We start from the raw sequence: 13490 nt of genomic DNA, 5'->3' as shown, positions 1-13490 counted from the left end.
ACAAGAGACCAAATGACACATTTAAAAAAAAAAATGACAGATTTAAAAAAAAAAATGAAATAAAAAATAAAAAGATGTGACCCAAATGGACACTGGTGTACTCAGGAACATACTGTTCCCAGGTGTACTGTACAATACAAGAACAAAACGAACTGTAAAATCAAAATTGCTAGAACGCAATTCCGGAAATTAAACGTCGCCGTATCCGAGCATGGCGCAATATTAGAACACATTTTATTTTCCTGTTGCCAAAGCTAGGCGAATGCGGAAGGCTTTCAAGTGAAGCCCGGGAGTATTGCAATATTTTACGATTGCAGTAAGGTAAATGGATTCACTATAACATAACAATATAAAAAAGACAAGATGGGAATCTTGTACCAAAAAGAACAAGGTTCTATCGACTTCTTGTGTAACATCCACCCGGCTTAATTCCCTTAGACTTAGTTGCCATGAGTTAATTTCATATTAAACGGAATCTTTCTGTAATCTTTACCATAAGCACAGACATATGTCTGGCCACCTAACAGGTAAATTTTAGTTATCTCCGACAAGTTTTGCCAGTTGTTGAACCATCTGATCGATGTATTAACGGCTGTTACAATAGTTTTGCAAGACAAGCTATTGACTCTTAGAGTCCAAATAACTATGACGTCTTGGAAGGGCAAGGCTTTTTAAAATGTTAGCTTTATTAACACCTTCCTGCGATGTAAGACCGCATTATTGACTAACTCTGGATGTGCAGTCTGGGCCTTCTGTGATAGGTTTGTGGTCTAGTGGTTAAGACCAATGGCTACAGTGTTGAGGGTCTCAGATTTGATACTGAATGGGCGCTGGAAATTTCAATTCATCACTTTGGTACCCAGACTGGAGCTTCAACTAGAATGCATACATGTACCTGCCAACCTATATAACCATAAAGAGGGAGATCTACCCCTCAGCTATAACAGCTGATTCTCATTCTGACAAGACTTTCAAGTTCAATATATGACCTGTTTATGTAGTTATCAACAAAACACCAATAAAAGTTAATAAATACACTTTATCCTCAATCCATTGTTATAACCTATACAAGGTGTGATTTATGTTAGATTTTTCAATACATGTACCTCTGAGTCTCATTTAACTCATTATAACATTCCATATATTTATTTTGTTGAGAGTCTCACACACTAAGCATGCTTTCAATCAAATTGCAGACCACCAGAAGAATCAAAAAGTTCATTAAACATGATGTGCAAAAAGATTCATCGCCAAGTGAACTTGGTCTTTAAAATTGAAAATTTTCATTCAACTGAGCCTGACATACATGTATCAATTTGCAGTTATTATTTCTTGTTTTTTACACGGCGGCTTGGTTCTTGTGAAGTTGATATACATTGTAGGAGAACTGAATTTCGATTACTTATTCATCAAACATAAAAACTTCTGTCCAAAGTTTACAAATTATAAAATAAGCGTTGATTGTTTATTTATTTCTATTGAAAGTAATGATAAAGCAAGAGAATTATAAATGCAGGTAATTTCAGGTCAAAATTTTCCTTGTAAAATTACCATAAATACGTTAGTGACACATTAATCCTAATTGGGAGTGTACATGGATTCCACTTTACCCTCACAGCTCTTGAGGAGTTCTTCGGTAAGGGAGCAATTTATCAGTCGGATGGGGTAATCGTAATCTGTAAATGTAATCGATTGTAATTGATTACATTTTTCAAGTAATTGACTGTAATCTATAACGTTTTCGATTACATGTATTTGTTATTTTATCGATTACAGCAAAATTATGATGTAATAAATCATTGATTACTTTTGATTACATTTTAATTACCTTAGTAAAATAGTACTAGTTTGTTGAAATTAAACCTAGTAAGTATAAATGAAAGTAGACAACTGCATGTTTTCATCTGTTTATAGTACAAATTAAATAGAGTAGGGTCCCTTCATATGAAAAGGAGCTTAGAGTTCCAAGTCTACCCTGCCAACTGGCCCCACTCATGAAAAAGAGTTTGATCCAGATGAATTTAGGCTTCCATATTGCCCAACTTTTAAAAAGTAGTTAAATCATTTATTGGTTAGATACACACATTTGAAATTTCAATGAAACTAGAACACAACCGTGGTATCACAGGTCTGTGACTGAATTAAAGTATATAACTATGCGTAAGCCTTATTTTGTTATTGTCATATGATAAAGTCATGCCGATTATAATAATCACAGTTTTCTCTGCTTTCAAATCTTTCTGTTTGAACCCGTCGACCTGGAACTTAATCAGTTTTTGGTAATATTAATTATTTGGAAAACAAAAGGCCCTAGAATGGAGTATTTTTCAATCAACAGCATTGTCCTATATTAGTTATAAGTAAAGATGAATTCTTTGATTCACTGTCTTACGTCATGCCCGCTAACAAATTCATTGAAAACTGTACCTATTGCTTTATTTTATGTCAAGATTTTTAGTATTTGTATTGTTATCTTAAAAAGTCTTACTGATTAAAATACTACAATAGGAAAACATTTAACAATGATTGAATTTAGTAGTGTCAACCCTGTGATTATGACCTGTGTATAAACTATAAAGCAAAATCCTAAATACACCGTTTGGTGGTGCGTCTGTCAGATGCGGAACATACAGATAAGGTAATAGGTAACAGGTGAATAATCTATTGGTATCTGTATCGGATTCGACCTGGAACTTGTTAATTATTGGCAATATTAATTATGTGGAAAACAAAAGGGTCTGGAGTGGTATAATTTTTGATCTACACCACTGTTTTGACTGTCCTGTATTAGCTACATATAAAGTTGAATTCTTGGATTTGTCGTTTTTACCCAAAGACGGTTGACAAATTGGACCTTTTTATTTTAGTATTATAGATACATGTATTGTCATTGCACTCAAACTCAGGTGTGTAGCTATGTTTTGAGCAGATATATCATGTTATGGAGGGGTATTTGTGAATAATACTATTTAAGGGACTGTGAATTTGTCCGAGCTGTAAGGCAAAGGAAATTCTGTCCCAAGATTGATATTTTTCACAAATACTCTTCCATAACATGATATATCTGTTTAATTACATCCAATAGATTTGGATTGAAGCTCTCTGTAAAGGTGCAAATAAATGTTTTTTCTTCACTGTAATTATGTTTATGCATAATTTTTTAGGATAGGTGGATATTATCATAGAACCATGTGAATTATAATTGTACTCATATGTCTTAGCTCGCTTTCTTTATGTAACGCCATATCTGAAAGGCGGGAAGATGCTTGCAAGGGTAAGAAAGGAATATCTTAAATGGCAAATACATGTACCATGGTATTTGAGGCAAATTCACCGGCAGTGGTAAAAACAGGCAAATTTGTTTGTAATGAAGAAAAATGTAAGAATGTGCGAAAAATACACTGGCTACCAACCAATCAAAATCTAGCATTCTAACATAAGGTGTAATTAACATCAAAATGCTTGTCAAAATGCCCAGGGCCTGCACATGAAATTTGGAGGAAAACATATTTTGATTCTTATAAATTCATTGAACTGTTTAAAGCACACAAGCAATTGAAATGCTTTCTTCAATGACTCATGAAAAGATACATTTAGGGATATTCAAAAGCATCTGTTAAAAACAAATTGTCATTGTCATTTCAAAAGAAGAAAAATAATGAAAAACAACAAACTGTGAATAAAAGACAACATATAAAACTAAATCTGGGGCTTATCTCAGGTACTACAGAAGGGTAAGCATATACTGTTCCACATATGGCACATGTAGTGTTGCACATGTAAGTAAAAACTCTGTTGAAGTCTAATTCAAGTATCAATCTTATTCAAGGAAATCATGTTGGGAATGCAATTTCTGAAATATCACCAAAGAATGAAACTAATTTACAACATGATTGTTGCATTATTTTCTTATGAAGTAAGCACCACCATAAAAGTGTTATTGTGAACACTTACAAACAATCTAAATAATACAGTATTCTTTTCTTTCAATGTAAGATTCAGTGGATTTTTTTAAGAGAAATTCCTAAAATGATATTTTATTTTATTTTGTAGTCCAAACAATGCCCATCCATAGATTGACTAAAGGTCTGAAGCCAACCACTACAAAAAATGAAGTACCATTACTGTACCATGAACCCCATGTAGAGACAGGATTCAGACATATACACCAGCCATGGAGTTACTATGCTTGTAGCTTATTTCAGAAACACAATGAATGTATGAATGTTTGGACTCATTTGATTGGGGTTCTCCTTACAATCTCCCGGGTGATAGGCTTTGCTATTGAGTTTGGTGTTACAGATCCAAAGAAATGGTCACTGTATGCAGGTTTATTCACTATGACCGTGATGTACATGTGCAGTACATTTGCACATTGTTTCTCGAACAAATCCGAGCTGGTCCATTACACAGGATTTATGATTGACTATGCAGGAATTGGTCTGTTTGGTTTCGGTAGTGTGATGCTGCATTACAGTTACTGTATCAAGGATAGCATGAAAGGTGGCATGATTGATACCTATGCCATCCCTATAGGAATATTCCTAGGCTGGTTGGTGACATTCTGTAATAGTGTCTCAAAGGTCCGTTACACAAGACCTTATCCATTTACCAGAAAACTATGGCAATTGATACCAGTGGCCAGTATCTACACCTTCTTAATATTGCCAATACTACATAGAATCTACTTGTATTTCTTTCTAAATGAACCAGATCCTAGTATACATGATCATATACAGCAGATAATTTGGTTTATGTTTGCCGGTTTTTTCTTTGGATCAGATATACCACAACGATTCTTCCCAGGGAAGTTTGACTTTCTAGGTCACAGCCACCAAATTTTTCATATATGTATACTATTTGTAACCTTGAATCAGTTGGATGCTGTATATGTAGATTTACATGAAATGAATATAAGTCTATACCATGCCACTTTTATGGGTTCTTTTGGAGCAGTTTTACTTGTCTTACTTGGTAATATTATAATAGTATTGGGCTTTCATATGTATGTTAGATTTAAAATTTTACCTGAAAGACGTCAGCTTCATCATAATGGTAAACAGCATTAGATATACATGATATAGCAATATGTAAACTCTCTTTTCTTTACAACATTATTTTTTCATTTTAATGAAGTACAGTGTCTGAACTGTAGCTTTGTTGGTCCCTTATTGATTTACTAAATGTGCAATTCGTAAATCTTTAGCATTGTCTTATACACATTTGTTTAGAGTAATGGAATGGATTTGAGGGGAAATTTTAAGGAGTAACAGGGGAGTTTTTTTACAAATGCCTTTTGTTGAAAAAATATTGTTTTTTGTTTCATAAATTATCTTATTTTAAATTTATTTTTCATTTCACCTCACAGAATTCTGAAATCTCTGATAACTATTTATGGTTCTTATCAATTGTCTTATAGTTAATATATGTTTTATCAACTTTAAAAATAAAAGGTTATCAAAACCAAGAGACTAACTATCTATCCAACTTCTGGCTGTTCAAAATTTCCCCCATATATGAAACTCAAATCCAATTATCCAAGTCAATATACAATTTTTGTTATTATTATTTATTTTTTAGCTCTTTGGTGAGCAAACAAGGGACCATAAGAATTGACGTTCTTCTGCTAGATGATATTTTGTTTTGTAATTGTGAAAGGTGTGCTCTGTGATATGTTTATTCCTTGTATTATGTTATCTTTTATTAAGAGTACATTATATCAGAATTTATTCACAAAACAAAATAGTTTTGTATAAAGGACTATAACAACTGTACACCACTACTCAAATTAACATTTTATAAAAACATAGTGTTTATAATATTGTGGTATAATAAATTTGAAAAAATAAATAAAACAATTTGAAACAATTAACAATGTAAAGTAGAAGCATGTTCTTTAATTCCCCTTTTCCTGTAGCACTAGACATTTTATTGTTTTCCTTTTGTTTATTATAATGATTATAAATCAATTGAGTTTTTTTAGTTATTTCAATGATTCACATGTACAGTTGACTCATTTTTTCGACAAAACAAAAATATGAGCATATTTTATATTTGCAATGTCTAAAGGATTGTAAAAGAGTAGGTTCACAAACGGATGATAATAAATTTGGATATTTTTTTATCTTGTCAAAATTCTTCTAATTTTACTAAGAAAAAGTTGTAACATGTAATTAAATTTTATGAAAAATTTACTTTTTTCTTGCACATCATATCATAAATTATGACGTTTTGCATTATTTGAGTTGTAAGTGGATTCAAAATAATTCTTAGCACCTTAATGCTTTTTATACAGAACAGTTAAGATGGTAGGTTGCTAGTTCAAATTGTGTTACTCAGCCAAAAGCATTATTTGCACATGTAGTTATAAAAATTTCATTATAAAATCTAAATTTACTGCAGTTGAAATGTCCAAACTATATTTGTAAAATTGAACCCTCTTCAAAGATTGCATTGTTATTTGCTGTTTCAAGGAAATGTTTACACTTAAATGTCATAATGTCATTCATGGTACCTTATTTTACCACCGTTTTTTACTTGTTATAGTTTTGGGTCCAACATATATATGTGATCAGAATAGCAAGAGTAAAATCTTGAATGTTGGTCATAATTTAAAATTTTGAAATGTTAACCCACCTTCTCTTTTGTACAAGTATTTATTGTTGATTTTTATAGAGTTTTATTTAATTATTATATTTTATTGATATTGTTAAACCAGTCAGTCTATCTTATTTCAAGCCAGTCAATCTATGTTATTCCTAATGACTGGCACAGGGACTTTCTATACTAACGGGACTTGTCCCTATTGATTTTAAGTGATTACTAAGCTGCCTGTTTAAAGCTACCACCCAACAATAAACTTAGTTTTGTATCTCTATGCTAGTAGTTATTTGCGTATTTCACATTAATAGCAATTTACGATGACAAAAAATATAAGATTTTGAAAGAATAATGAATTATTAAACTTAGACGTATTGTTTTAAGAACACCCCAACTGGGAAAAAAGGTTTGCAGCTACTGAAAATTCAACAAAAAATACCTCAAAGTTCAAAGAACAATATTTAAAAAATTAGAGAAATCTTTTAAAAAACAGCATTTTGTCATTTTTGCAATGACAAAATGTATAAAATTTTATAAAAACTATTTTTGTTAAACTTGAACTTGAACATGTAGTTATGAGGATCACTTCGTAAATGTGAAAAGATTTGTTATAAAGTCATGGGACATCAGCTACGGCCGAGATCAGTCTGATAATTTGTATAGACATCGTTATAAGTGACCAGTACCGTTAGTATAGAAAGTCCCTGACTGGAAGGACCAGTTTTGTTTTTCATGCTTACTATAACACATTAAGATTTTTATGTATTGTATTTATTTTGCTATCATCATTGACGGTCAACTATATTACAGGTACATTTAAGATGTTTATTTAGCACATATGTGTTTTAAGCGAACAAATTATATAGGCAAACAATCATTCCCCTCGTCTCATTATTTATTTTTTTTTGTAAAACAAGGGTTTATTTCTCAGGAATATTATTTTTTTTTATGATAGAGAAATAAAATGTGTGTTCAAATTGTATCTTAATTGGTAGATTGCTTATTGAAGTCATTGATTATAGTACAACAAATGTATATCAGGATATTTTTTCTAAGTACCACAATGAAATGGCAATTACTTGTGATGATGTTCTAATAATTACAAGGAATACAGATAATTGCACTACATCTTAAATGTATGGATCGAATATTAAAAAATACCAAAAAATTGGGAAGTAATAGATTCAATGCATTGAATAACAGTAAAAACTTTTATAAGAGATATCATTTAAGATAACTAACCTAAAGAGACCCTGCCATATCAGCAGTATTTATTGGGGTTCTTGGAGAAAGCTCATTTAACTAATTTGAATACTTAAACCCCCCTAACCTCTCACACTGGAATCACATCCTGTCGATCTTTGCCAATTGATAGTTACAAAATACATCTCAAAGCAATACCCATCTATTGATTTGTTTTATTCAATTTAATAATACATTGCTTTTATATCTAAATTTACATTTCTTTGTGATCATCCTATTGTAAATATGCTTTTTTTCTTTTTTGGGCAAATACAGCAAAGACTTTTGGCATGACCATTTTGTTTTCTAGTGACAGTGAAAACACATTGTTTGTAAAGTACTCCTATAATTTACCAAATATTGACACGATGCAATAGTTGACAAATGTTTAAACCGTGTCATGCCTTTAAATGAAATCCATCATATATTATTTGTTTAATTGTTCACCAATATTTTGTAAGAATAGTTTATACTTAACCCAAGACTTACTTCTATTTATATAAATGTCAAATTTTGTATATAAATACATTTCATTTAGTATACATGTATTATCTTTGTTATATGAACAAGCATTCAAGTATTTATTCTTACTTTAAACTGAATGAATTTTGTTTCATCATGTTCCCAGCGTATCTCATGAATATAAACTTTGTATAGATATTTTGTTTTTTCCTGATAAACTCTGATTAACAAGAAAAGAATTTACCAAAGTGAACAATTCTCAATACTGATATTATAAAATTAATATTTCTTGAAATGTAATTAAAGGAACATAGATTTTACAGTTGCCAGAACAACACTTTAGTCATTTTTTAATGCTAGGATGACACTTTTTAAATTTTTTATTGCCAGGATGAAATTAAATGCCAGGGACACAATTTTTATAAGGTAACAACACAAATATCATGCACTTTTGTATTGTTCTATATAGTAAAAAAAAGTCTCCTTAGTTTATGTTGGTATTTTTTTTTCTCTTTACTGACATTTATATTAAATTTGGTGCAAGTAAAAAAAAAAATGCAATCTTGAATTATTGCAAGAATATCTACCCCTCTTGATACAGTTTGAAAAAAGAAGATCTGATTTGTTTTCCCCCTAAAAAGAAATTCTTAAAAAGTGAGATGGTAAGATAACTTATCTATACACATTTGTCTTGTTAGAAGAAATAACTTCATTCTGCAAACTAGGTTTTTCTTACTTGTACATGTGCCAATGCTAAAGCAATCAAGGGCCATGACTCCTAAATGGCAGGAACAATCTTGACCTTTATTTTTTCACCAATCAGAACAATGGAATGCAATCTTAATTTTTTTCGTCAATAACAACATATTAAAATTTGAATTTGATAGTCATTGGTTCAATGGTTTTCAAGGAAATGACATATAAAAGTGCACTTTCTTACATATTCTAATCAATCAAGAACCAAAACTCTGTAAACTTAGTAAACCTTGTATCAATGAAATTAAAACTGGATCATGATATATTTGCTATGTGACCAAAACTCTTAATTGGGTTCATAAATTACATCAAATAATGATCAGTTTAAAATGTCAAATTTGTATGATTTTTAAACGATCGCAAAATATTTTTTGCGTTGTATAATAGTATGATGTCGTTGTCTGCGCTGTTCCGAAGACACATTCAATGGGAAGGTTCAATACCACAAAAGGAAGGTTAATTTTGATTTTGGGGATGATGGTCCATACTGTTTGTGATTAAGGGGCCAAAACAAGCATTTTTCTACTTTCAGGAAAATAACTTGTGTATAAGTTTTTCAATTGCTCTGAAATTGTACCACAATGTTTAATACTACAAGTAGAAGGTTTGGATACATTTTGGGGGTAATGGTGTCAACAGTTTAGGAGTTAAGGACTAAAAAGGGGCCCAAAACAAGCATTTTTGTAGTTTCTGGACAATAACTTTTGTGTAAGTTTATGGATCTCTCTGACATTGAACCAAAAGGTTCCATATCACAAAAGAAAGGTTGGGATTGATTTTAGGGTTATTGACCAATTCATGCAGGAATTAGGGGCCAAAAAAGGACAAAAAACAAGCATTTTTCTAGTTTCGAGACAATAACTTGTGTTTAAGAGTATGGATCTCTCTGAAATTGTACTACAATGTTCCATACTACAACAGAAAGGTTGGGATTCATTGTGGAGATAATTGCTTTAAGGGGGGACTCAAAACTTTTGGGGGTTCCAATTTTTTAAGGGGTTCAAATTTTCTTTTTCAAAATTTTCAAGAAGAATCTTAATTGCATAGTATTGCGCAATAGATTTGTAAGATCTTGACATTTATTTGGTGTCAGAAACCTGAAGTTTTTCAAAAATTTGATCAAATTCCAAGTTCAGACAGGATCAAGCTTGAATATTGTGTCAAAATTTGCCCCAACTGTTCAGGGTTCAACATCTGTGGTCGTACCAGGCTGCGCTCAGTGAAGCAGTTTATCAATTTCTGAAATAATTGTCCTTATATGATCTCAAATGTAATTATTGTACCTGAATATCTTTATACATGTATAATTACATGTACATTAATACATTTAGTACCAAATTTAATGCACCAGATGTGTACTCATAATGTGAAAATGGAAAAAAAAATAATAACCCAGACATACACCTTAACTGTCCTTTTAATATTTTTTAAATGACATTTTAGTGTAACCTCTGTGTTCATATCAAAGTGCATAATCGGAGAACTTTTTTTATATTTTTTAAATTATTACAAGATCTAAGTAATACATAAATAGGTCCCTTTTTGTGTTGAGGATACACAATTGGTCTATCTTTGACATGGTTCTTGGCAGTAAAGGGTCCCAAAACAAAGACTTAGTTAAATTTGTTGACTAGATCAACATTTTTTTGTAAATGGTACACAAACATTAACTAATTGTGTATGTTAATAGTTCACAAAACTTTCATAAACCATTTTTACCTTTAAAAGCCCAATGGTAATTTTATCTTTAATGCTTGGAATGTGTTTTTTGAAGAGTAAAACACATCCAGTGTCATCAATGAACATCACAAAACATGAAGCTTGTTTATATTTTAATAACTGTTTAATGTATCCAGTTTGATGTAATGTATGATAGTTTCATCAAAATATAAAGTGATCCATTGAACATTGTACATAAGATGAATTGCTCTACTAATAAAATCCCATTTAATTTTGTTTTGATGTACAAAGCTGGTTGATCTATAAAGTAAATTGATTTGTTTTCTTATAACTTCATTGTAAAGTCATCATTGTTATTCTCTTTATTTTTCTCTGTGGCTCCTTTTCTACAAAAGTACCACAATTAATTCAATAAATTTTTAAAAGGAGGGTTCCAACCCAGGATAAAAGGGGGGAGTTCCACCCATATGTCCTCATTCAAAAGCATTGATTGTTAAACAAAAGGGCATTCAAATCTGAGACTTAACTTTCAAGAAAATTATTTACTTAACTGTTTTTGAGAAGTCATTAATATGTTTTAAAGACAAAAGTATTTGTAATACTGTGTACATTATCATTCACTTCGAATCAAGCTTGAATGAGACTAAGGTTATGTTGATCAGAAACAATCTTTAAAATTAAAGTATAGTTTTAGTTTATTGTATACAAAAAGCATTGACCAAGAACCAGTATTTAGATCTCTATATGTTGTTTTCTACAATTATCTGATATGTTGTTTTATAATTTTATAAACATGTATATATATATGGATGTAATAATTGTTACCTTATTTAATTGATTATGGATCAAGGTGTGATAATTGTTAACTTATTATATTGATTATTGCTTGTTAAAGTTTACCTTATTTAAAACATGAAATGTACAGGTTTGATTTACTTGTAACCTTAGCGGTGGAAGTTGTCTCAATATCAACCACTTATAGTTTCCATGGTTTGGCTACTTTCAGTTATGAAAATATATTTTTCGGGCACTTCAGGAGTAGTATCTTGAATAGTATATACTGTGGGTTCATTTATCTTCTTTGGCACCATTTTTTTTGGATTGAGAGGAAATATATTTACGTGGATATTTGATGGTTTTGACAAGGTCTGCATACAAACCTTGATATATTTTATATTTCTATGAACATCTAAATTCGTGTATTTATGTATGAGTGGTATTCCATGAATATCCATGAATTCACAGTATACATGTATAAGATTAAATGCAGCATAAAATGATGACTGGCTAATTATTCTTATAAAAAAATGTCAAACTTTAACTATATAGGGTAACTCAGGACAAAGTGACACAATTATACCATGTTTTCAATCTTTTTCATAATCCACTGTTAATCATAGTATATTAAAGGTGGAGAAACCTTACCCAAACTACTTTTATTCTGTAATAAGGAATAGAAAAGAGAATGGAAAGGGAGAATGTGTCAAAGAGACAACAACCTGACCAAAGAGTAAAAAAAACCAAGTCAAAGGCCACCAATGGGTCTTTAGCGCAATGTGAAAATCCTACTCCGGTAAACAGACTTCAGTTGTCACGAGGTTTTTATTTTGAGCTAATATTTTGATTGAGATAAAATCACTATAAAACCTTTTAAATATATTTTGAGATTTAAAAAGATCAGAATCAAGGACAAGAAAATAGATAAAAATTAACAGTAGCAAGATGCAGTCTGCAGGAAGACATGTCACCCAAGCATTATTCTGAATGAGCTCATCAGTTTCTGTTTTACTCCTTAATGTTTTGTTATAAGCCGAGAAGCAGCAAATATCACTTTTAAAGTTTTTAACCAGGGATCACGCTTGTGATAATCCACACTGGAGGTAAACACGAGACCATCAAGGCCAATTCCCCTGCATGGAAAGCATGTAATATAAACATCATTCAGTAATACCAAGAACCCCTAGAGCCTGTTCAAAATACTGCATGAAATCCTACTTTTTCAGCATGATAAACCAAAAGGTCAATTAAAGGATCCAAAAAAACAATCAAGTTTTGATCAGATCAAATGACTCCCTCCTGTTGTTTTTTTGGGGAAGGTAAAGGAAATCATGTTGCTGACTTTTTAACCTCAATCTTCTTGTTTGCCTCCTAAATGCTTAATCTAAGAAAATGTATGAGATAAAAAGTGTCTCATTAATATAACCAGAAATTAATTGCTGCCAAAGAGATAATATCAGTAATGGATTTCTGATTTAACATGCTATCTTTTGTCTTTCTAGATGTTATGTTGTTAATTATTAATTGTTTTATGTTGCAAAAATAATTTGAATCAAATAAAACTGTTGTGTCACTTGTTCATTAGTTAACTGTTATTATGTGCCATTATGCAACTTCACTGTTCATCTTAATATGTTCTTTAGCGAGGTATTTCTTTAAATGTAATGGCTATTACATAGGTTTCTGGGTTATTGTCAAGGGGAGCTCTCCATGTAATGTGAACTATAAACAGCTTTATCCCACAGGTACAGTCTGTTTTTCAGATACTATAAGCAATAGTGAACTATCTTTAGTTTCTATACTATTAAACGAGAAGACCTCATTTTGGGTGTCGCTTCTCTTCTTTCCACAATAAATTAATCAACACGCCTCTGTGTCCTATAGGTACAGTGCATAGTCGCATTTGTCGTCCATTCATATGATTATTCAGATTGAGTTATTTTGGGAGAAAAACGAGAAAAAGGGCATCCTGA

General features: G+C 31.1%; 1 protein-coding gene across 1 annotated transcript; it reads left to right on the top strand.

The window, feature by feature from the left end:
• The first annotated feature begins 181 nt into the window (after positions 1–181).
• Positions 182–13095, top strand: LOC143056651 (membrane progestin receptor beta-like). Its single transcript, XM_076229805.1, has 2 exons — positions 182–321; positions 4054–13095. Exon 2 carries the CDS (start codon positions 4062–4064, stop codon positions 5067–5069), a length of 1008 nt encoding a protein of 335 aa, XP_076085920.1. The 5' UTR covers positions 182–321; positions 4054–4061; the 3' UTR covers positions 5070–13095.
• Positions 13096–13490: the final 395 nt, after the last annotated feature.

This window comes from Mytilus galloprovincialis, chromosome 1, assembly GCF_965363235.1.
Source record: "Mytilus galloprovincialis chromosome 1, xbMytGall1.hap1.1, whole genome shotgun sequence".
Classification (NCBI taxonomy): domain Eukaryota; kingdom Metazoa; phylum Mollusca; class Bivalvia; order Mytilida; family Mytilidae; genus Mytilus; species Mytilus galloprovincialis.
Note: the sequence above shows the minus strand (reverse complement) of the source record. Positions and strands in the feature narration are given on the sequence as shown.